Here is a 23,232-nt window from a genome sequence, read left to right on the forward strand (position 1 = left end):
CGAGACTAGGGGGTCGATTTGCTAAGCCTTGGATGGAGAAAATGTGGACAGAGGTAATGTACCACCTAACCAGCTCCTGTCATTTTTCAAACACAGCCTGTAACATGGCAGTTAGGAGCGGATTGGTGTTTTATCTCCATCCAAGGCTTAGTAAATAGACCCCCTAGAACTCTGATCGTCCCCCTGGAGTTCCACAGACGTGAAAACTGAAATGAAAGCTATTATGACTGCTTGGGAGCAAGATAGATCTCCATCCAGGACTCTTTACAGTACTACAGAAGCACATCTGTATGCCAGGGCTGCCCTGTTCACCCTTTCCCAATTCAAACACAAAAACGTAGGGCATAAAAATAGATTTTATTACATGCTCTGTTAGAGGGATTACATATTATAATAATTAAAACTCATTCAGTCAGTCTGGTAGAAACTTAAATACAGCAATGTGCTGAAAGTCCATCCAACAGCTGCTCAACGTACAATGAATAATCCAAAAACTTTTAGCAGACCCTCATTCAAGGTCAGATGCCGAATGCACATCCTGACACGATAGAAGGAGACACCCAGGAATGTACGTTTCTCTGTCTGCATAAGGATAGCAACATTTCAGAAGTTAGTTTAAAAAAAAAAAAATTGGCCTACACGGCATTGGCGGCACAATGCCATATAATGGATCATTTTTCTACGTGCGTTTCCCCTGAGGTCCACTCAGTGTTTTTTTTTTTTTAACAGTCCTGCAGAATCCTGTAGATCGCAAACTTCCTAGGAGGCAGCAAAAGACAGGCCAGGAGATGACAGCTGCAGGGAATGGAATTACCAGAGTACAATAAACCAGCTCAGCATCTATAGATTTTACATTTCAGAGCTCAGCTTTAAATATGTGTTTTTTTATTTTAAAAGCCAAAAAGGCACTGCATGGCTTTCCCGTATTACCTGCTCAATGACCTAGTACTGGCATAAATAGGTTGGAACCAGTATTACAGCTGGATAGTGCTGGTTACCATTGGAATTATGCAAGACAAACTAGAATGTTTGTATTCCCCTTGCTATAATAAGGCACAGCCTTTGTAGTGTATGGCCATTAACAGGTTTAAACTAGCTAATGCCACCAGTCTTAAAAAAATACTAAATTCAAACTGTCAATAGTGACCCAAAGTAAAAGCTTTCATAGGAGCCAGTTAACAATTATCTTATTTTTGCTCATCAACAATTAAAAAAATAAAAAATTACCTTGGAGTGGCTGAAGAACATTAAAAATGACTATAAATCCCTTTGGCTTTTTTTTTGGGATAAAAAGTAAATGGGGAGAAGTTTTGCTGCTAAAGGCACTGAGTATATGGCGGTAACCAGTGATAGTAGTCCTTGTATTCCCCATTGCCTATTATCAATATTATGTTTGAGATTTCCTATACATGTCCTTGTAATAACAGTAACCTATATATCATTGGCTTTGACTTTCAAGTTGGTGTTTGCTGTCCATCTTACGACTCCCTGAACCATTTCTAAGCCCTGACCATGATGATTCCAGTGTTATAAATTGTATTACAAACAAAATGTGGAATTGTACTGGCCGTAATAGCAACATTAATGTTACACGTACGTATCTGTACACGTGTGTTGGAATAATATTTAGTTACGCAAATGGGATTACAAAAATAACAAGTCATGGCAATGAAGCATTTTCCCATAATAAAATCTGGTCAGGAAAGGCACTAAATGCCAGTGTCTGCCACCACAAACATGAACTGTTATCAAGTCAAGTTCATCCAGCGGAGAATATGCATAGTACAGACATAGTCACGTAGTGAATACTGGGATGAGAATGTGCACTGATATCAGAGCAGTCTCGCTCTCTTATAATGTTGATGTCTCAGCAATGTGTTCCCCACATAAACCTCTCTGTAAAGTGCCTACTCCCGTATGTGCATTAAGATATTAAGCTAAAGTACCTGTGTGTATCTTTTCATTTATCAGTATCATGGCCATACACCATCCTTGTACATGATATAGCTTGATAAATTCAATGATATGCAGACTAAACAGCAGTGAAGAACTAGAAAAGACAGGTACATGGTACCATTATTGAAAAGGACACTTTCTCCTTCTAGTGCACCAATGATATGGCATTTATAGATCCCTGCATTCGCTGCCGACACACCGACACCAGGCATGCAAGCCCTAAGGAGTGTGAGCTGTAGCCAGTTTGCTTGGTAAGGGCAGGTGAATTCCCCCGAGAAATCCTCAATCTGCCCAATCGTGAATTTCCATTTTGTTCCTCTTCCTCTGAGGCCAAAGGCACTGCGAGTGTGAGAATTTTTTTAAGAGAAAAAAAATAAAAAAAAGAATATTTAAGATATAAAAAGTCCCCTGAAACAAAATCAAGGCAGGACGAGGAGTCTCAAGGTGCCCTCAGCTGCCCAAGACTTGTATAAATGTCCTCAGAGCAACTGAGCTCCTCGAAGATTGGGATGAGGCTCAAAAGTTCTGTGTCTCCCATGTCATCAAACCACGACTGCACGGGTACCTGGAAGCAGAAGAGGCCTTGTCAAACCATTTTGTATTAATTAGTATTGTTACAATGCCACAAGAAAGAAATGGGTAATTAGAGACATAGAAAAACAATGACAACAAGTTATGGACACTCCCATGCACTGCCATTTGTGGACCTGTAATTATGGAACTACACTTATTTATTTTCAAGGGAGTTACTGCAATCATTTACACAGCTAAGGTGTCTAAAGTCTGCTCAATATGCAGTTTCTAAGGCACATTATAAATAGAAGAAAAACATAAGAGAAATGTTACATGCAATACAGTTACCATTATCTATACATAAGACTGTAAACAATGGGATTAATCAAATGCTGTAGTTATAAAAAAATAAATCTTCATTGTTTGTAATTTACAGGTGAAAACATGAAGTTCATGTAGCAAAAATAACTTCTAATCAATGTTCTAAGGCAGCTCTAGACATATGGTATTAATGGTTTCCTAGCAACTGGCTCTTATTGCTTCTCAATACAATCTGTCAACAATATTATTGTGCACAATAATTAAAAAGGGAGAGCTTGGAAAATAACACAGAGATTTTGCTCTTATTAATGATCTGTGCTTTCACAAGACAAAAAAAAAAACCTTTGCATTTGCAATGCTGGCAGACAATGATGTTATTCAGCATATGTTCAAGGTTTTAAAGAGGGTAAAAAAAAGATTTGTTGTGCCAACAGCAATTTAGCAACAGAACAAGCTGCAAACACAAATACTCAAATTGTCTGGTGACCACAGAGCTTAAAAGATCAATGGAAGTTGGAGATAACCCTGCCACAATTACGGCAGCAGAGGCCTATAAAGGAGGCTCTCAGATGATTGCGCCACTATTTAAAACGTAACCCTCTTTACTCATCATCAATAAGTTTTTGGTTTAGGTGATTATTTACTACCAATTATTTATATAGCGCACACATATTCCGCAGCGCTTTACAGTCAATATTTGGCCATTCAAATCAGTTCCTGCCTCAGTGGAGCTTACAATCTATTTGTGTACACACACACTTGAAGTGTGGGAATAAACCCGTAGCACCTGGAGAAAACCCACGCAAGCATAGGGAGAATATAAAAAGGACTGTGGTGGGACTCAAACTTAAGAACTCCGTGCTGTGAGGCAGTAATGCTAACCCTTACATCATCTGTGCTGCCAAAGTCATCTGTTGATATAGACGATGGCTTATATACTAAAAAAAAGGGAAAGAGGCACTATGTGGTTTGATCATAGACTGTGTTCATTACAGTGTGAACACAGGAGAATTCGCAACAAGTTCTGTGATTTCTATACCTATTCCTTATTCAAGTTTATGCCATCAGCATAATCAACCTACACCTCCTACTCACCACAGTGATATGTAAACTAGACCTAACAGTCCTGTACCCCTTATTTCATTCTATATGAAATTCTAATTTAAGGCAATGACAAATATGTAAATAGGTATTGAAAGCAATAGTGACTCTTTACATTCAGTAGTGAAATGCAGGCAGCTAGAGATGTACCAGGTGACAAGGCTGATCTTGTGTTGACTTGCATCATAAATAGCCTTTGTGATGTCACTCTGTTCTATTCCAAGCAGTCACTTTTATACCAGTGCGTTATAAGCTAAATGTGAGCTGTACAGTATACAGACATACACTGTTAGCTGAATGTGAGCAGTATTTTATACATTGTTCATAAATGTACAACCAATGTAAATTGTAGCATTATTTTCATATAACATTTAGGTTAAAATATGCTTACCTTAAGACCAAGGGTGGGCAATAAGTAGCCCCCAGCTGTTGTAGAACTACACATACCAGCATGCCTAGTTTTGCTATTTGGCCATGCTAAAACTATGGCAAGGCATGCTGGGATTCGGAATTTAACAACAGCTGGGGGCCACTTATTGCCCACCCTTGGTCTAAGGTAAGCATATTTTAACCTAAATGTTATATGAAAATAATGCTAAATTTACATGGGTTGCACATTTATGAAATGTATGAAAATATAGTTTTAACAACTTCGTCCTAAAGGGAAAATTCTCAGATACTATAGGATTGAATAGTTCCTATACTGTGAGTTTATAATAAAGAATGACACTGTAACTGCCATCATCTGCTACAATATTTCCCTGGCAAGGAGAACATATACAAGTCAGTGGACAGGACAGCAAAAGATGAAGACAGCGAACTACCCCAGGGAATTCCTCGGTTCCTACAACCCTCCAGGAATGCCAATCCCCAACACAGACACTTATGTAGAGTGTGTTAACATATATACCTGCATGTCAGTCATCTAGGTCTATAGTAATTAGAGAATGGAAACCCAATCTCTAAAATTAGGGGAACACTATGGCGGAAATGATTTGAAGAACTGTGATATCATTATTTAATGTAGGAAGCATCAGTAAACATGTCCCCCATGCACCGTTATGACCTCTATGATATCTCTAAGGGTATAAATTGCATTGTGAGGTAGGTGTAGCCGTCTGGCTGACAAAGGAAGTGGGCGACTGGCAATGCATTTTCCAGGCAGGCACCAAAGTGAAATGGAAGCCAGTGGCAGTGATAGCGTTAACACTTTTACAAAAGGTAAAACAATTTGGGTAAAGATGTGTTGATTGCTTACTGTACCTTATATATGCATGTTCTTTTACATATCGTTGCAATACAAACCTAAAGCAAACATACTTACTGCATTTTCTGGATGGAAGATGTAGGATGCAGGAGAGTTATCTAATATGATAGTTTTCTTCAGGTCTCTCCCCAAACGGCTCAAGTCTTTGACATAACAGCCCTGGTGGAAGACACAAGCTTCCCTGAAGAGACGGGAGCGGAAGACCCCTTCCTTGTCTAGAAGATCTGTGACCGGATCAGCATACTACAAAAAAAAAAAAACTTACAGGTTCGACTTCAAAATTCTATTGTCACAAACTACTGACAAACAGGCCCTTCCCCTGTACAGTCAGTCAGCTGCATTTACTACAAAGGTATGCTGCAAATTTCTATGGCAAAGTTATATGAAGGCTTTAAAACTGAACAGAAGTTTCAGGACCCTGCTGCCACTTCCACTATCTATGTCTCAGTCCACAGCTTCTCACTTACCTCTTACCCTCATGAATCACACATCTACCTAGAATAATAATTGCCTCTAGTCTCCAAACCTTCCTCTTCAGGCAAGCTTATCAAATTCCAGAACCACTCACCTATTCTTTCTAAGTTACTCTATTTATTCACCTCTCCTCTACACAGTTCAAACAAAATGTATGTGTTCTATCCATACGCAAACAACCCTCTGATTCCAGGCCTCAATTGCTGCCAACATTGCTAAATGATTGAACCATACAACCCACTAAGCACTTTCTATATGTAGCACTCAAATTCCTATTTCCCTATAGCTTGTGAGTAGGTCCCTTTTGCCTTGCTGTCTATTAACACCTAGTATTGTTTTAGAACTGTGGGCCTGATTCAGACCCGTTTGTTAGGCTGCGTTCGCACATAGCCTGCCGATGTTTACAATGTGCGAATGCGTACGCATTGCAGTGCGCGTACCAGTCTATGCGAGATCGCCCCTTGTTCATGGACGGCTTGCTAGATAGAGTGGCAGGACGAGCCGTTTGTGGGTGGTGACAGGGGTTGGTTGATGGAAACGGGGGAGTGGTGGTGCGAACGCAGGCGTGTCTGAGCGTCTTCACGCAGTTTCAGAGGCGTGCATAATTAAGATGCAGCGTCATAATACACGTCGCATAGCTGAATTGCACACTGAAGCACTCGCAGTAGGGTATGGCCAGCCACAAGTCATGCGTATGCTTCCGAAGTTACCGATTGTTGCATACACTTCCTAAAGATGACGTGTATCACTAAGGGAAAGTGGGCATCTTAAGACAAGCTATTGGGGGCCTAAATACACAACGCAATCGCACGCCAAGACATAGTGGGCGTGCTAATGCCTTGCCGTGCTATCACGGGATTTGCATACTTTGGGAGCTGACGGCTGCGTGCGAACGCATCTAGCGAGCGGGTCTGAATCGAGCCCTTTGTTCCCAATTGTAAAGTGGAACTGTATATACTAGTACTATATTTTACATTTTGTTAATAACCTTGTATTGAAGCTAGGGGACCATAAACAGGATTTCCCCTTACCTTGGCAAGACTAGCGGTAAACAGTACACATTCGTAGAGCTCTCCCATTCTCTCCAGAAACTCATCCACATAAGGCCTCTTAAGAACGTACACCTGTGGAGAGTGAAAAAGATATAATAGAGAGGGGGCTTCTTGGATCTTGTGACAAAGCCGGCTGAATGTGTTCTTATCATCCAGATTTCATGCATACGGCCTATTGTATTCACATGTCATTCAAGGTTGTGATGTACATTACAAAGTTACATTTATACATCATGATGCTTTAGTATAATAAAATGAAGTGTACAATGTATAGACGCTATTAATAAAATAGAATATTAATAACAGAGTCTATAAGTCAACAGGCCAATAAGTAAGGACACACATATCACAAGGTGGATGGACATGGCTATACTAAGGAGATAAGCTCATATACCTCAATTTTACCCCTCAATGACTCTTACACTTCTTCAGGATATAAAACGCTCGTCATCTGAAATGACTGACACCTATATAATTTCAACAGTTGAATTTTCTAGGAGTTCCCGGTATTTGGTGCAAAGTAAACTGCTTCCTGAAACAAGTAATCAAGAGTAGGCCGTGCTGTGAGGAAACAGCCTATCCTGGATTACTTGAACCGGGCTGCAGCCATGTTTTTCACGACGTCATCCATCTGCAAGATAACTAGTAAAGAAATAAAACATACACGTCGTGTATGTAAACCTAGTGTAATAAAACCTAGTGCTCGCTCACCTGATGTGTAGTTCCCTCAATCTCCACTGGCACTATAAAATCCGCATTGCTGATTGGCTATGTAAAAAAAAAAAAAGAATCAACGCATTAAGAACCATTAAAGAGAAACAGAATCCACTCAGATTGCGATATGCTAGGTTTCTCTTTAGTCACAGAGCCCAGATAAGCTCTGGTGCATTCTGAATGTGGACAATCACAGAAGCATATCTGCAAACAGAATAATAGACCAATGCACTGTTCTTCAAACAACAGAGGGAAAGACAAGATTTTAATCTGGTGCACTGTAGAGGTCAGTAAATATTTATTCAGTATGAAACTCAAGTAAAATCAATTCATTATTTCTTTATCATTAAAATGTATTGTCCAGTAACATCAGGCAAAATAATGAATAAAATAACGTACAGTCTTATTAGAAAGAAATACTGCATAATATATATATATATATATATATATATATATATATATATACACATACATATATATATACACACACACACACACACACACACATATATATATATATATATATATAATATATACATACACACATATACACACACATATACATACATACACACACACACAGAAAAATGTGAATTAAAAATCCTTTATTACATGTGATTTCCACTCATGTCCCTCTTTTTCCAGAAGTGCAAATACAAAATAAAAATTGTGAGAATGATTAATCTCTCATCTCATTACAGCCAATGGACATAATCAATCATTTAAAGTTTATGCGTTGATCGCTTATGTATCTTATGTAGTGTTCCCGCTAGACTGTTTTAGCACAATCAGTGCGGCCGGGAAGCATCCTTCTCTGCCTGCCTCTCAGCTGGCTTCCCCATACACGGAGTGAGCGGCCGCACACTCCATGTAGATGCCCCCCTCTCCATCCCACCTCTGCTTGAAGGCCCCTAGAATTGTGGGTCCCTGGGCAGGTGCCCAGTGTGCACATACATTAAGATGGCCCTGGCCAAGTGTGTGCACTGTCTATAGGTTTGTGTGTGGTCAGCATAAGAAGCAACCATGAACAATCATGGACCCCAATGTGGTTTGTAGCCTTTCACTTCCAGTCATCTCAGAGCTATATAGGTACTCAGCCTTACCTTAAAAGAGCTATGGACCAATGTTTCATCCAAATCTATCACCATGCATATTTTCCCATTATCTTTTGGCGCTACCTCAGGGAGCAAAGAGGTACCTGGAATCTGAAAATAAAAACCAATATATTACCTTTCCTATTGCAATTACAAATATTTAATGAGAAGACGTGCTCAAATATACTACATGACTCAGGACAATCTAATACCAATCTGTCTAAATTTAACAACTAAAGGGAAGGAACACCAGGACCATCTGTACTGAATGAGCCTTGAATTCGGCTATCATTCCTGTCCCACTTGCATGAAACATGCAACAAAAACAGGTTTGGAAACAGCAGCATGTTTGTCAGTGATAGCAACATAATTCAGAGGAGTAACTATGGCGACAATTGGAGAACTGCGTGGTTTTGTACTTCGCCAAAAATGAAATGAGCTTGTTAAACACCTAAGTTGGTAGCTGAAATTAAATACAGTATGGAAGCAAATCAATATTACCATTCTTATGGTGCGTACTCACGGTACGATCACCTTCCCGGTGTGCTGGATGATCGTTATCGTTCATCCACACACCACCAACCCACAAACGACGGGCAAGCGACCAACGATCGTGGGTCCCTATGTAACCTGGTCGATATCGACCAGGCTGGCCTGCATGTACGGTCGATGGTCGATATAGTTATCGTCCATACGTGCCCGCGCATCGCTGGTCAATGGGCACAAAAAAAAAATAAAAAAATGAACGATCTGAACGATAATGATATGGTCGATATCGTTAATATCGTGCATTTTTATTGTACTGTGTGTGCGCACCATTACATAGAACACTAAAAATGTAGGAAATGAAAGGCTTTGCTTTCCATTAGGGTCACAAATTATGCAACAATACTCACTATTCTTGTGCATGTTTCATGGAATATATGTATAAACTACTGAATAATATAGCAGGGTTTACAAAGCGTAAGGGTTAACAAATAGGAAGTGGTTCCTTTAAAAAGGGAGTGCTCACTGTAACTTTCTGCCGCACAGTCCTAATTCATCCTTAGGGCATAAAAAAATGGTTTTACAAATACAGGACGACAGCACTTCAATGATCATTGCTCTTCATGTTATCTACCTGGAAAGGATGAAAGAGTGAGCAGAGCTAGCCGGGATTAGATCCTGCGACCTGCAGGTCACACAGATGCTTCCAGGCAGGAGTCTCAGCTGGCTGAGCCACCTCTTCGGTCCCACTGGCTGAAGCATTAAAAGTGCAGGTGGAAGAAGCTTATTGGTGAAGGTGCATTTCACAAATTAGTTTCTTGAGATTTTACGAACTAGGCACAGAACATGAAAATGGGAAGAAAGATCTCGGGACAGGATTGGAGGGTTACAGTAAATGGAATAAACCGATTAGTCTTTGCCAGCTTTAGTAATACCATGTCAACATGCAATGAATGCAGTAAAAGAAATACATATTTTGGGACAAAGTGACTGACTGACAGCTTTATAATGAGAGGTAGACCTCAATACTCTTGGACATGTTCACAAGTTACGTTTTCCGCACTTGTACATCCTCTGTCCCAGCTTTTATAGAACCTCTTTGAAATCAGTCTTTTCTCAGTAATCGGTCTATAACCGGCTATTGCTAAAGCATTTGCCAGAATCTTACATTCTACCCAGGAGTCTTTGTTATGCCACTTAATCATTGCATTGTGGGACAAGTAGAACTAAACTGAAACATCTTAAAGCTTGTACACACAGGCATTAAATAAAAGCCGTTAGTCAAACCATGCACAAAACATTGTACGTTGCCCCTACTTTAACAGAGCTTTAGAAGCGCCTTGTCTCAAAGCTTTCCTGCAGCATGTACTAAAGTGACCATCCTCTATAACTGCGTATTACTGGGCGTTAATGCCTTTGGACACTGAAATTTATGAACCGCAAACATTTGTCATAAACAATGTGTATAGAGGTTTAAACAGTCACACGTTTCAGTGAGGGGGTGACCAGTGCATCGGCCGGCGCATAGCTACATGTGGGTAGGTATCCGGCGATGCTATTCTTGACTCTCACAGACTAACACCTCTCTGCTCTCAATAGATTAGAGAGGGAGACCCTTCTGGGCATGTCGATCTGGTTCCATAACTAGAGTATGTACTAGAATGACCCTTGTTTGTTCAGAAGAAGTCTGCACCCTGCTCTTTTGAGAGGAGATCAGGGGCCTAAGGACTGGCCCAGCATTGCATCCCGTATTGCGCCACCCCTGGGTTTGGTACCATAACCATGAATCATGTTAAGATGCCTGACCAGAAAGCCAAAATATAAAAAAGATTAAACCCAACAGCACATACAGCGGAATATGCAGTTAGTTCCTGGGCGAGGTCAGGGGGAAGGCTCGAGTCGGTTTCAGGGACTGCATCCAAAAACGGAGCTCCACTGACAACGGCAGCAAAATACAGTCGGACATTCGGAGCCACTGAGCTAATTAGGAGGACCCTTTTCCATGACTTTTTTAATGTAGCATAACCTCATTCATAGGTTGCAGCTCTATTGTTCAAAAGGTGCAATCTCAGGGTAAGCCTACGCATAGCACCTACATAAGACCCATTATAAGATTCAACCAATCCTCAACCCATAGAGACACATAAAGGCGGCTTTTGTGAAACTCTGTCGTGTCAGTTACTTTACCCCATGGTCATTAAATGATGTGTGGAAAAGAAAACCATGACATGAACAAAGGATACATACCTGGTAAAACTGATACTGGAGACATTGGAGCAGGTCCGACTGAAAGAAAGGGGGCGACATTTCACAAATCAGCCTTCTGTGTCTGCACAACCACCTGGTAACATAATCTGCCATAGGACAGATAGAGACCCTGGGGTGCTGGCCGGGTAGCTCAACTCACATAATAGCAGCAGGATAGCATGGCTGACCACAGCCATACAGGAGAAGGATATAAAGACTGTGGGTAGCAGAGGCCTGATCAGTGTCAGTAATCCTATTAATGCAGCCAACATGAAATATGGGACATGGGAGCAATATAGTTATAAGGACAGATAAACAATACATTACTTCTATTTAATTATGTGTGGGTAAGTTCTCTGTACACTCTGATCAGCTACAGTCTCAGTATTACTTCTATACAGTTTAGGGATATATGACCATATTAACCTCCCATCATAGCATCTAAAATTTCATGGACGCTATCGGAGTCCTGTTGTAAACATACCTTTGGAGTGGATTGTGCCTCTTCCTTTTGGGTGGGAGGCTCACCGGAGCCTCCTGGTCTGCTAACATTCTGTGCACTTAGGCAACAGAAGAGCGCCTTGAAGATGCTCCGACTCCTAGGCTTCTTTGGTGAGGACCTGGACACCAGTCCTGCAAGAGAAGAACCACCAGATTAAGAACATGGCACCAGTTAGTCAATATTACAAAGTATGCCGTTTTGCTTTGTGTACACTAGAGGGCCCTTTACTGCATATCATCAATATTAACCTTCTAGCTGACTGACAGCAATCTTCCAAACTTCGTTCAAACCATGTACAGACAACCAATGTTCTTCAAAACCTGGAGAGCTGATTGTTTTTTAAACGGGAACAAACAATGCACTCCTAATAATATCACTTCAGTGATCATTCATTTTTTCCCACGCGACTGATAGAGGCTCAGCGCTTTATTGATTCACCTTTATTTAATAAAGGGCGCACACACCGCATGGATGGAAACGGGGCAAGGTCACATTATTAATTTGAGTGGTCCTATGGATAATTAATGATAAAGATAGATGCATTTTGAAATAACCTGGCAACTCACATTCTGTAGCAAATGCTGATATTCTGTAACCATTACATTTGTAGCTGTGCGTCTGCAAGGCATTATTCTTACACTGGTGTAGTAAGTTGTTCGTGCATTGCCTATGACGTAATATTCACGGACACAAGAGTAAACATGCCCGTAACGTGTCTCACATGCGTGATTTATATTTCCACTAGGGGGAGTCTGAGCACTTATATTATGTTCCTCCATTTTATCACACGTAATAATAACCGGTACAGGACTAGCCCCATTTAAAATAATCATATAATACTTGTGCAGCTGTTCAAGAGCTCGGAGCCATCTTACTTCAAAAGTGTGTGTGTGTGTGTGTGTGTGTGCGCATGTATGTATGTATGTATGTATGTGTGCGTGTGTGTGCGCGCATGTATGTATGTATGTATGTATGTGTGTGTGTGTGTGTGTGTATGTGTGTGTATGTATGTGTGTGTGTATTACATTGTGTCACTGAATAAACTGAAAAATACACGAAAAAAAAAAAAATAGTATTATTCTTACTATTATTATCAGTTTCTTAGATAGCCGCAGCATATTCCGTTGCACTTTACAATTGGAAGCAACAGGAAGAGGTCCTGTTTACAAGCTTATGTGTTACATATCGCATAATGGTCCAGCCAGATTGCAATGGTTCTATGTAAAGAGAAGTGTGCATCTGTAAGCATGGGGGAGCGAAATGCATTGACGTAGGTGCCTTTTATTTATCATGTGCGTTTCTGGTTGGAAACACAGGGTCTTTTCAGAAAAACTTGAAGTGTAACGCTGGGTACACATTAGACGATGTGTACCCAGCACGATCTCGTGAGCGATGCGACCCAGCGGGGGTGCCGTCATCTCGGCAAGTTCCTACACACGTGAAATATAGGGCCTGTGACCAATGCCATACAGTGTGATAGACAGATCCCTCTGTGCTGTAGCGGGCACGGCTTCAAAGTGATAACAGCAATACTTGCCAAGATAAGCAGGTGTAAACCAGGATATTTGGGCAGCCACTTTCAGGTTAATAGCAGACTTTGTTATTTCGCTACAAATGAGCAAAGCTCAGAGAACGGGTCACACTTTAACTTCATCACTGTCCTAGTTCTTATAGATCATCAGCTACAGACACCAATGCGCTACAGTGACCACTTCCTGCTGCTCAGGAAGAACTGCAGCCACATAACCGAGAATCACATCACACAAAATAAAAAACACAGATCCCATTTCAGCGATGCCTGAAGGTGAAAACGAAACAGTCAGAAATTGTATCAAAGGGTTCCATGCAATAAGTATCCGTAATAGGGGACACAGATAAATAAGCAACTAGTGGAGCAGTCACTATTGTTAATCCTTCTGGTTGCTGCTCCAAGATATTTATGGCATTAGATTATACCTGTAGATTATTTTTTGTTAACTAGTTCAGGAGTAAGCAACCAGTGGCACTGGTGTGTAACTGCACCTCCCAGCATGCCCAGCTGTTGGGATGAGCTAAACTGCGGCATGGCATGCTGGAATGTGTGGTTCCACTGCAGCTAGAGAACCACAGATTGCCTACCCCTGTACTTATTTTATTTCTGTGTAGAGGCTTCACTTCAACAAGGGTTTAAGAAGGCCAGCTCTATATAATATTGTCCAAGTCTCTATCTCATCCATTCCACCAGGAGAAACCCACATCCCACTATACTGTCACACTGGAGTAAAGCTGCATACACACGCAGCAATCAGACAACGATAACAATAGCGTTGTCCGTTTGTCCTGCGCCCTCCCTGGTGTGCTGTATGATCGATATCGACCATCCAGCACACCAACAAGCCGACTAGAATGACCGCGATCGTCCCTATAGTAAACTGGTCGATATCGACCAAGTTGACCTGCATGCACGGGCGATGGACGATATCGCTATTGTCCATACGTGCCCGTGCATTGCTGGTCGATGTTGAGTTGATAGGGACGATTTCAATGACCGATTTGAAGGATATCGTTCAAATCGATCATTTAAATCTCTATGCACCATGAGACTGACAAGAGTGGTTTGGAAGTAGAGTACAAGAAAATAAAGCATGACCTGCTAATGGGCAGTATCCTCAGTCAGCAGCAGACTTGCTTTAGTTACTAGATAGTGTCCAACATTAACATTTCTCAATGGTTACATTGTACAAATGCACACGTTAGTGTTGTAAAACAAATGTGGTCTAGGAAGTAGGAACATAAAACTAGCAAACTTATCAAAGGCCAAAAGACATGAGAAAAACAAACACACATCTGCACAAATTGTATGCATTTATCCAAGGGAGAATATCATTCATTACAGTACAAGCATCATTCCGTTACATGGCCAATAGGAGTCTCAGAGGAATTTGAAATTCTCAATAGATTTGATTTTTCTTTCAAACTAATCAGGTCTGTTACAATTATATGAATTGCATATATGAATTGCATTTATTAAAGCAAGTTTAATAATTTCTTCATAATGGGAATGTAAATAAACTAACAGACTAAATATATTTAATGGCATTATTGACCATAGTGTTGATGAATCCTCACAGCTAGCTGGGGACCAGAGTCAGTGGTGGATGCAGTGTAGATGCTGCACGCCAGCGCCCGATGTTTTCAGTCTTTGCAAGCATCAGAGTCACACCGCGCATGCGTCCCGATGGTCACCGCCGGGAGCCGCAGTACAAATTTAGATGCAAGAGCTGGAGATTTCAGTGGGCATTCCTGGGAGGTAACATGGGGGTAGCTAGCCAGAAATGCCGTGGTCAGCGACTAACACTGACATTGGCGGCCATGCTCAGACAGATTCTGCCCCTCCATAGGGCTGGTGAAATCTCTGATAGTGTGTGTTAATGCATACAGCGACAGATTATCGCCGTGGCTAAAGGGCATCTCTGTAGGAAGACCGTGGCCCAAAAGAATTAACATAAAGATGCAGTTGTGCTGCGCTAGCGTGCACCTCTGACTCAGGCCCTGAATCTCCCCATAATAAAAACAATGTAGGCATTTTTAGTTTAAGCAGAAATAAGGGGTTTGCTGTTCAAAATCTAGGGTGTGTGAATTCCCCCCGCTAGGCATCTATACGAATAAATGCCCGACGGAGCAATTCAATTGTTGCTCCATTTGGCCTTCTAAAGCAGCCTCCTGAGGTGTGAGAAGAAATAAGTGCAAAGTCCATTTTTTGGGCGCCCTAATGGTGGTTTGGGTGGCCAAACGGCTGTTTGGTCACCCTAACTACTTCATTAGACGGGTGTGCTTTTAGCCGTACTAATGGGTGCCCAAACAAAGAAATGTTGAATTTCTCAGTCGAGTGCGTATTTGTATATAGACGCCCAACAAGGGGCGTGAAGAAAAAAAGAAAATGCAGCCAAAAAGTTGCAATCGGTTTTTAGATCTTTTCACATAAATACCAGAGATTAACTCATCCATTGTACAGAGTAGTAAATATATTACCACAGTCAACGTGCGACAGCTGAAGAACAAGCCCTATAAAGCTTGTAGCCCAATTGTGACACACATGAAAACAAGACATGCAGAATATCTAGGGGGAAGGCACCAAGCCGAGGCTCCAGAGGGTAAATGTACTAAATGGTACTATTCAAAGTCAGTGTGTCTTCAGCGGTTTTGACCACTTAGTTTAAGGGGCAACAGTATTATTGTGTCCGCCCATATCCCCTATCGATTGTAAGCTTGTTGAGTCGCGTCCTCACTCCTTTGTTTTCAATACATAATTATGCTATACAATGGCATCAGGCAGAGGAGGGCTAACAACCTTTATACTCACAAGGGGTGATTTAATGGTTTTACCCGGTGGCTGTTACTAGTGGAGCCCGACGGAGCAATTCAATTGTTGCTTCATTCAGGCGCGACTGCCACACCCGCACCCATCTCTGCTCACAGCAACCTCAAAGCTCCGTAGTTTGGACGCCCTAACCAGGACTTTAGAAGAGTTTAGCCGCTTTACACGGCTATACCCTATTTGGGCGCGACAATTGCAATAATTAACGGCTCTGTCAACCACCCATTAATTAGCGCTGCAAAAAAACAGAAAAACGGAATTCCCCGCATTATGTTAATGTGATTATGAAATATAGAGGTAGAAACTCATTGAGAGGATTATATGAACTCCATCTACTTCTAAAGAATAATCGTGGTCATGGCGCTATTGTTACCCAAAATCTTGGTGGGCGGCGGAGCTGGTACATGGTGGTTTATGTAGTAAAAAAACAGAAATCTGTAAAACCGCTGTATATCCACATAGGCGCTATACAATTACATGTGCTCCAAGTACAACGCTGCAAGAATCCTCTCTAATCAATGCCAACACTCCCGTGTAAGCATAATTAACCTTCTGCCACCTTTCTCAGCCCTCCTAACAATGGGTCCTGTTATTTTCTCTGTGGCTTAATTATCCAGAACACCCATAAAGCTCAATAGCCTTAGGTCTTGTAAACACAGGCATTAATGTAATGCATTCACAAAGCATTCTTGAAGTGTAGTAAATATGCTTTAACGTGGTAAGTCCCAAGAAATTTCTCTGCATACTGGCCTGACACACACACACACACACACACACACACACACACACATTGCAGCAATGGCCAAGTTTGGAAGCATTAATGCTGGGTACAATATAATGGTTAGAACACTGTGCTGCCACACACTCTGAGAAGAAGATTTCACCTACGCTTTAACAGACTGTTTATAACGACCTTGTGTGCTGGACCTTACAGGAGAATCGTCATTTGTTCCTACCAATCATAATACCTGTAGGATGTAGTAAAGTACTACAGAACACGCTGAAGGCACTACATACAACATACATTCATGTTTTTATATCTATTGCTTACAGTCTAGAAATAGAAATTTAGGAGAATAATATTAGATGGTAACCCAGACATAGCCTGGATGCAGTAATCTTTGTTCTTGCCGAAATACTCATTTTAATAGTGAATACATACAGCCTAACAAAGGCACACAAAGTATTGGGAGTATAAGCTTCAAACCTGACTAATTACCAGCTATAATATAATATTATATCTATCTATCTCTATCTATTGTAGTAAGCTCCTAATTATAGTACCATAGCTTCCTTTTCTGGGAGTTTCTACACTGTATTCTTCTGAACAATGTTTCTTTTAACTAATAGGGTGAATCAGCAAGTGAATGAGCAAGACCAGTGAATGAACATTTTCAGGTTGAATACTGTAATCTTATATTTTAGTGCATACAATCTTATATTAGATCTATGTTTTATTGATGTATTATTCATTTACTGGACTTGTCTGTTCATTTGCTAGCATTGTGCTTGCATTCACTGGTCATTTCTACACCTCTCCTGTTTTTTTGGTTGTAACATTATAACTATTCCTTTAACCCAAAAAAATATTTTAAAAGTATACATAGTAATAAACACGTCTCAAAATAGTTTTTATGTTGCATCTTCTACATACACCATACTCTATAAAAAATAATATGGGAATTCTCATATTTAAATCTCTTGCATGCGTTTTGTATTTAATCGATTTGAACACTATTGGTTAATTTGTTTAGAGGAGTATCAGCTGTTGTCCAGTTTACAATATAACTGGTAGCAATGGTATCTTCTGCAGTAATATTTCAGGAAGGAAAAACATGTCACCGGCTGGAGCTAGTAACCACGTCACTGGCTGGCACTAGTAACAATGTTATTGGTTATTTAATATTTGTTGGCCATTTACAATAGTCCAACAAATGTTTTTGCGTTTCATTGCAAATTTACAGGCCATATCTTCAAGTAAAAGCAGAATGTACCTTCATCAGGAAAAGTATGGCTACACATTCTAGAACTGTGGAGGAATCTACGACTACTAATGACATTACAGTGTTGATATTTTAACAAACATCCGCAGCAATAATTAAGAGAGAATAGACTCCGAGCATTTTCTTCATAACAAGAACCATTATTACCCTGAAGGGGGACAAGACTCTTCAGGTAGGTATGGAATGTTCTCTGCACACAATCATTATTGACGGTACAACCATGCGCATAGAGAGCAGCTGGAAAACCATACAACCTATTTAATCCTAATTATTCCTCTACAGAGCATTGCAACAGTAGGTCAGCCACACCACGCACATCTGTGTAACACCTTGGCAGAAAAGGCTGAACAGGAGCAGCATCTCTCCCCATGTAGCTAAAGCCAATTAGGCAGTTGCACTGAAAATCAGAATATAGAAAAATAAAAGCAATAGAAAAAACCCTAAATTTTAAATCCATCGGGCAGCGTGGATAGTGCGATGGTTAGCATTACTGTCTCATAGCAATGAGGTCATGCATTCAAGTCCCACCACGGCCCTAACTGTTGAGTTTGCATATTCTCCCTGGGCTCGTGTAGGTTGCCTCCAGGTACTAGTTTCCTATCACAAGTACCCCTAGTGTGTGCATGCATGTGGTAGGGAATATAGATTGTAAGGTAGGAACTGGTGTGAAAGGTACAAATGACAGGCGTCGAAATCTCGACGCGTGTCATTAGACCTACGTCGGGAGCCTTACACCCAGCTTACCGATCAAAGGTAAGCCGGGCGCCGGGAGCAGACAGCCGCGGGGTGGGGAGGGTTAGGCTAGGGGCTCCCAGGGGGGATTTAGGGTTAGGAACCCCCTGGGAGATTAGGGGGGGGGGTTAGGCACCCCCGGGGGGAGGTTAGGGTTAGGCACACACCCCCTCGGGAGACTTAGGGTTAGACTGCGGGAAATAGGGGGTTAGGTTTAGGCACCTGGGGGGGGGGGGAGGTTAGGGTTAGGCACCCCCTAAAGGAGGGTTAGGATTGGGGGGGAAATTAGGTTAGTTATACTTACCCTAAGGACGATCAGGATTTCCTCCTCTGTCGGGCTGCCGCTGCCATGCGGTCGGCGGTAAATCATACTGATTCCCTTTCCATCAAGGATACCAAAAAGCCATGTCTAACATATACATTCCCCTGTCCCAAGCACAATTAGGCAAATACATTTTATGATGTTACAGTCCCTTTAAAATGGGGAGATCTTCAATTGCTCTAAACATAAACTACATATTTCGCTAAGGTTTTCTAGCAGATTTTAAAAACACTATTATGGCAATGGCTGCTAGATCATGTTTGACTGTATGTATGAGCTATATTGGCTGGATATCACACCATGGAATACCATTCCGGGCAGTTGACCTGCTGTGCACTAAAGTCTACAAACTGTTATGGTGCATACACACGGTCAGATCTGTCAGATGAACGATTTTACCAATCGATTTGAACGATTTCAGACAGTATTAAAATGAATGAAATTGTCAAAATCTGACTGCAAACACAGACATTGTCAGAATCATTATCTGACATACGGGAACGCACATCGGTCATCTTTGCAGGCCCACATGTCAGATTTTATTTCAGATATGAACGACTGAACGATTTTAAAATAGTTATTGTTCATATCTGACAACGAATCTGACCGTGTGTATGCACCATAAGTCTTTGAAATGTCTCCAGCTCACAATATACCTCAGAACATTTGGTAAAAAAAAAAAAAAAGAAGAGTTGCGAAGCAGAAATGTACCCCATTTTATTTAAGCGACATTTAAATTGAGTGCATATATGAATATTTAATGACTGTTGAATTTTGAGTTAATCTCCCTTATCAGGAAAGTATAGCAGATCAAGTAAAGGCCAAATATTAATGTATACAGTAGTTATTAGCATTCATGCCATTATTGAGATGATTATGAAATTGCCCCTTCCTCTCCGTCCTGTACTTCCTGCTGTAATGTCACTAGAGCCGGTGACAATCTCTAGTCAGCATTCACAGAAAACCAAGAGCCAGTTAGATCCTGAGCAGTACAGACAGCTGTCATCTGCCAGTCCTTGGCATGTTCGCATATAGGGGTCAATTCAATTAGACGAAAGGAGGGAGAATTGCCGTTGCACTTGCCTCGTGAATTTCTGAGGTACCGTAAGTGCATTATATAGCCGCACTTACCCGAGGCCGCAAGTAAGTCAAGGATGATATACAGTAACAGGGGTTTATTTATATATCTTTTCTGTCCTGGGACCGGTTTAGCTCGTCGTTGTTTATCGTTACCAGATCCTCTTTACCATGAATATTATGAATAAGGGAAATAAAAACATTATCTGACAACGTAGTTAAATTACCAGGCAGAACAATCACTGATGACTCATACGATTATACGTCTTCGGAATTCATTTTAGTTTCTTCCATGGGTTTGGAACACTGATAAATCTCCCAGCACATTTACGGAATGGTGTAACTACTGCAGTAGTGGGAGGTGTACCGGCTATGGGGGTCACAACTGAGGAGGGGCCACCTTTCCTGTCATTTACATGTCAGAGATCATTTATCAGTATGTGGGGCTCACAAATGTCTAGTTATACCCCAGATCTCAGCGCAGTCGTAGCCGTGAACAGTTGATGTCAGAAATCATACTGGTTACTGAAATCAATGGTTTGTTTCTCACACCCGGTTTCTTTTCTAGATAAGGTCATAGCGCCATGTGCTAAAATCATCATTCTAACCGCAGAATGATCTCTCTAAATCAGTGATTCCCAACCTCGTTCCTCAAGGCACACCAACAGTCCTGGTTTTATTGATATCCATGCTTGAGCACAGATGGTTAAATCAAAGCCACAAGTTATCTTACCTAGGGCTTTGTGCAATAAAGCTGGGCATCCAGTATACAATTGTCTGTCAGATATCTGTCCAATCTGGCCGGTTGGAATGAAAACCTGGTAATGTATGGGAGCAAATGACAGTCAATCATATCGTTTTAAACACTGGTTAAAACACACAAATTTAACCAATTCTTTTTGTCCTTTTTTCAATTTGTCTGAACAACCATTTTTGGCTATTTTCCAGTGTTTGTGAGCAAATGGAAGACTGGCATTTGCTCCCATACATTACCAGGTTTTCATTCCAACCAGCCAGATGGGACAGATATCTGACAGAGAATTGTATAGTGGATGCCCTGCTTAAGACACACAACACTATACACAATAATCCAGCCTCAATACTGTAGCCAATTACTGACAAGCAAAACTGAATACAGCGCAAAGTGACTTATTTTCTATTGGTCTAAAGATATGTTCCTGGGATACTGCTGCACAGTGAGAAAACAAATGTCACAGCGACCATATTGTTTATTTTTCCGCTTACACATTCGGAAGGGATCTACAAACTCTTGCTGCAATATACAATGAGACCTCCGGCGATTTCATTGGTAGACTGGCCGTAGACATTAAATTTCAATCTGCTGTCAGAATATTATCTTTATTTTACAAAGCTATATACCCTTAGTAGCCTGTGGGTCTGGCTCTGCTGACCGTTTTAGGGTATTTTGCTTGTAAGAAAATTTTGCTTGAAAGAAACTATTTCAATCAGGCCCTGTCTTTTGTGTAAAATACATCTGTGCAGGGTTGCAGAAAATTGGATTTTTATTTTATTTATTTTTTTTAAATCAACAACCGATTACATTTTTTTTATTTAAATAGGTTTTTTTAAATAAACGTTTAAACATTTAAAGAAAAAAAAAAATCCTATTTAAATCCAAATAAATAAATAAATCGGATTTAAATCAAATAAATCAGTTTTTGATTTGTTTATTTTTTTTTTTAATCCAATTTTATGCAACCCTGCATCTGTGAGAACACATCTGAACATATACATCCCTGGGCAGAGAAAAACTGTGCAGAGGTTAGTGTGACATGGAAGGGAAGAAAACAAGCAAAATAGTATAATGCAAGTGAAGTGGTGGGAGAGTATAGATGAGGAGGCTCACCTGCTGCAATGCCCCACAAGTGAATCGCCTGTATGCCCGCCAGATCAATCCACCGCAAGCAGGTACTTCTTTTATGCTGACGTTATTTAGGGGTATTCACATGTGGTTGCATCACCTGTCTTTTCATTTCTACCAGTGTTATTTACAAGTTACGGTTTGATACGTTGATGTAACCATTCTACGGATGTTAATGCCCTCTACCTTCTTGTGCTTCTCCCTACTGTAATTTAATTTATCTCTTACTCCTCACTAGGGCAACTAACACTTGGCTGCTTATGTGGGCGTAAAGGTCGCTAATACAGGTTGAGTCTCCCATATCCAAAATGCTTGGGACCAGGGGTATTTTGGATAACGGAATATTCCGTATTTTGGAATATTTGCATAAAATAATGAAAAATCTCGGGGATGGGACCCACATCTAAACACAGAATGCATTTATGTGTTATATACATCTTATACACATAGCCTGAAGGTCATTTTATACTATATTTTAAATAATTTTGTTCATCAAAAAAAGTGTGCGTAAATACATGAAATTCATTTATGTTTCATATACACCTTATAAACACAGCCTGAAGGTTATGTTATACACTATTTTTAATAATTTGTGCTTTAAACAAAGTTTGTGTACATTAAACCATCAGAAAACAAAAGGCCCTCATTCAGAGCCGTACGCTCTGAGCAGAGCGCACGCTCTGCATGAGGGCCGGGCTCCATGAAAATGGAGCGTCCTCCTGGACGCTCGTATAGCTGTGGGTCACCACCCACAGGCTATACGAGCGTGCATTGTGATGGCCGTGACCATCGCGACCATCGAAATTGCGAGCCGGAGCCTGCGGTTGAGGTTTTCAACCGCAAGCTCCGGAGTGATTTTGGCTCTATCAGAGCCAAAATCACTCCCACTGACATCACTAGTGATGTCAGTGGGCCGGCTTCTGACGGGAGGCGTTCCCGTGGGAACGCCCCCGTCAGGGAGGCACGCCCCCGGCACGCCCACCAAAGGGGGCGTGCTGTCAATCAACATTGACAGCACGCCCCCTTTGATCGGACACAACGAGCGAAGGACTTTCCTTCGCTCGTCGCGTCTGGCGCATGCGCACGACGGAGCTCCCTCCGTCGTGCGCATGCTCAGTCCATAACATCGACC

The 23,232-nt window shown here is 41.1% G+C and overlaps 1 protein-coding gene across 2 annotated transcripts in view; it reads right to left on the reverse strand.

The window, feature by feature from the left end:
* Positions 1 to 338: 338 nt before the first annotated feature.
* CTDSP2 (CTD small phosphatase 2) overlaps positions 339 to 23,232 on the reverse strand; it is a 40,221-nt gene continuing 17,327 nt past the window's right edge. The window contains exons 2-8 of one of the 2 annotated variants that reach the window (XM_088465930.1): positions 11,710 to 11,858; positions 11,226 to 11,264; positions 8,502 to 8,603; positions 7,396 to 7,452; positions 6,664 to 6,756; positions 5,216 to 5,401; positions 339 to 2,521 (exon numbers count right to left, since the gene is read on the reverse strand). In XM_088465930.1, the coding sequence (XP_088322056.1) occupies positions 2,396 to 2,521; positions 5,216 to 5,401; positions 6,664 to 6,756; positions 7,396 to 7,452; positions 8,502 to 8,603; positions 11,226 to 11,264; positions 11,710 to 11,858 (752 nt within the window). In that variant the 3' untranslated portion in view covers positions 339 to 2,395. The remainder of the gene's footprint in view (positions 2,522 to 5,215; positions 5,402 to 6,663; positions 6,757 to 7,395; positions 7,453 to 8,501; positions 8,604 to 11,225; positions 11,265 to 11,709; positions 11,859 to 23,232) is intronic. The other variant, XM_088465931.1, reaches the window with a different exon arrangement.

This window comes from Taudactylus pleione, unplaced genomic scaffold (genome assembly GCF_031769625.1).
Source record: "Taudactylus pleione unplaced genomic scaffold, aTauple2 ptg000065l, whole genome shotgun sequence".
NCBI lineage: Eukaryota > Metazoa > Chordata > Amphibia > Anura > Myobatrachidae > Taudactylus > Taudactylus pleione.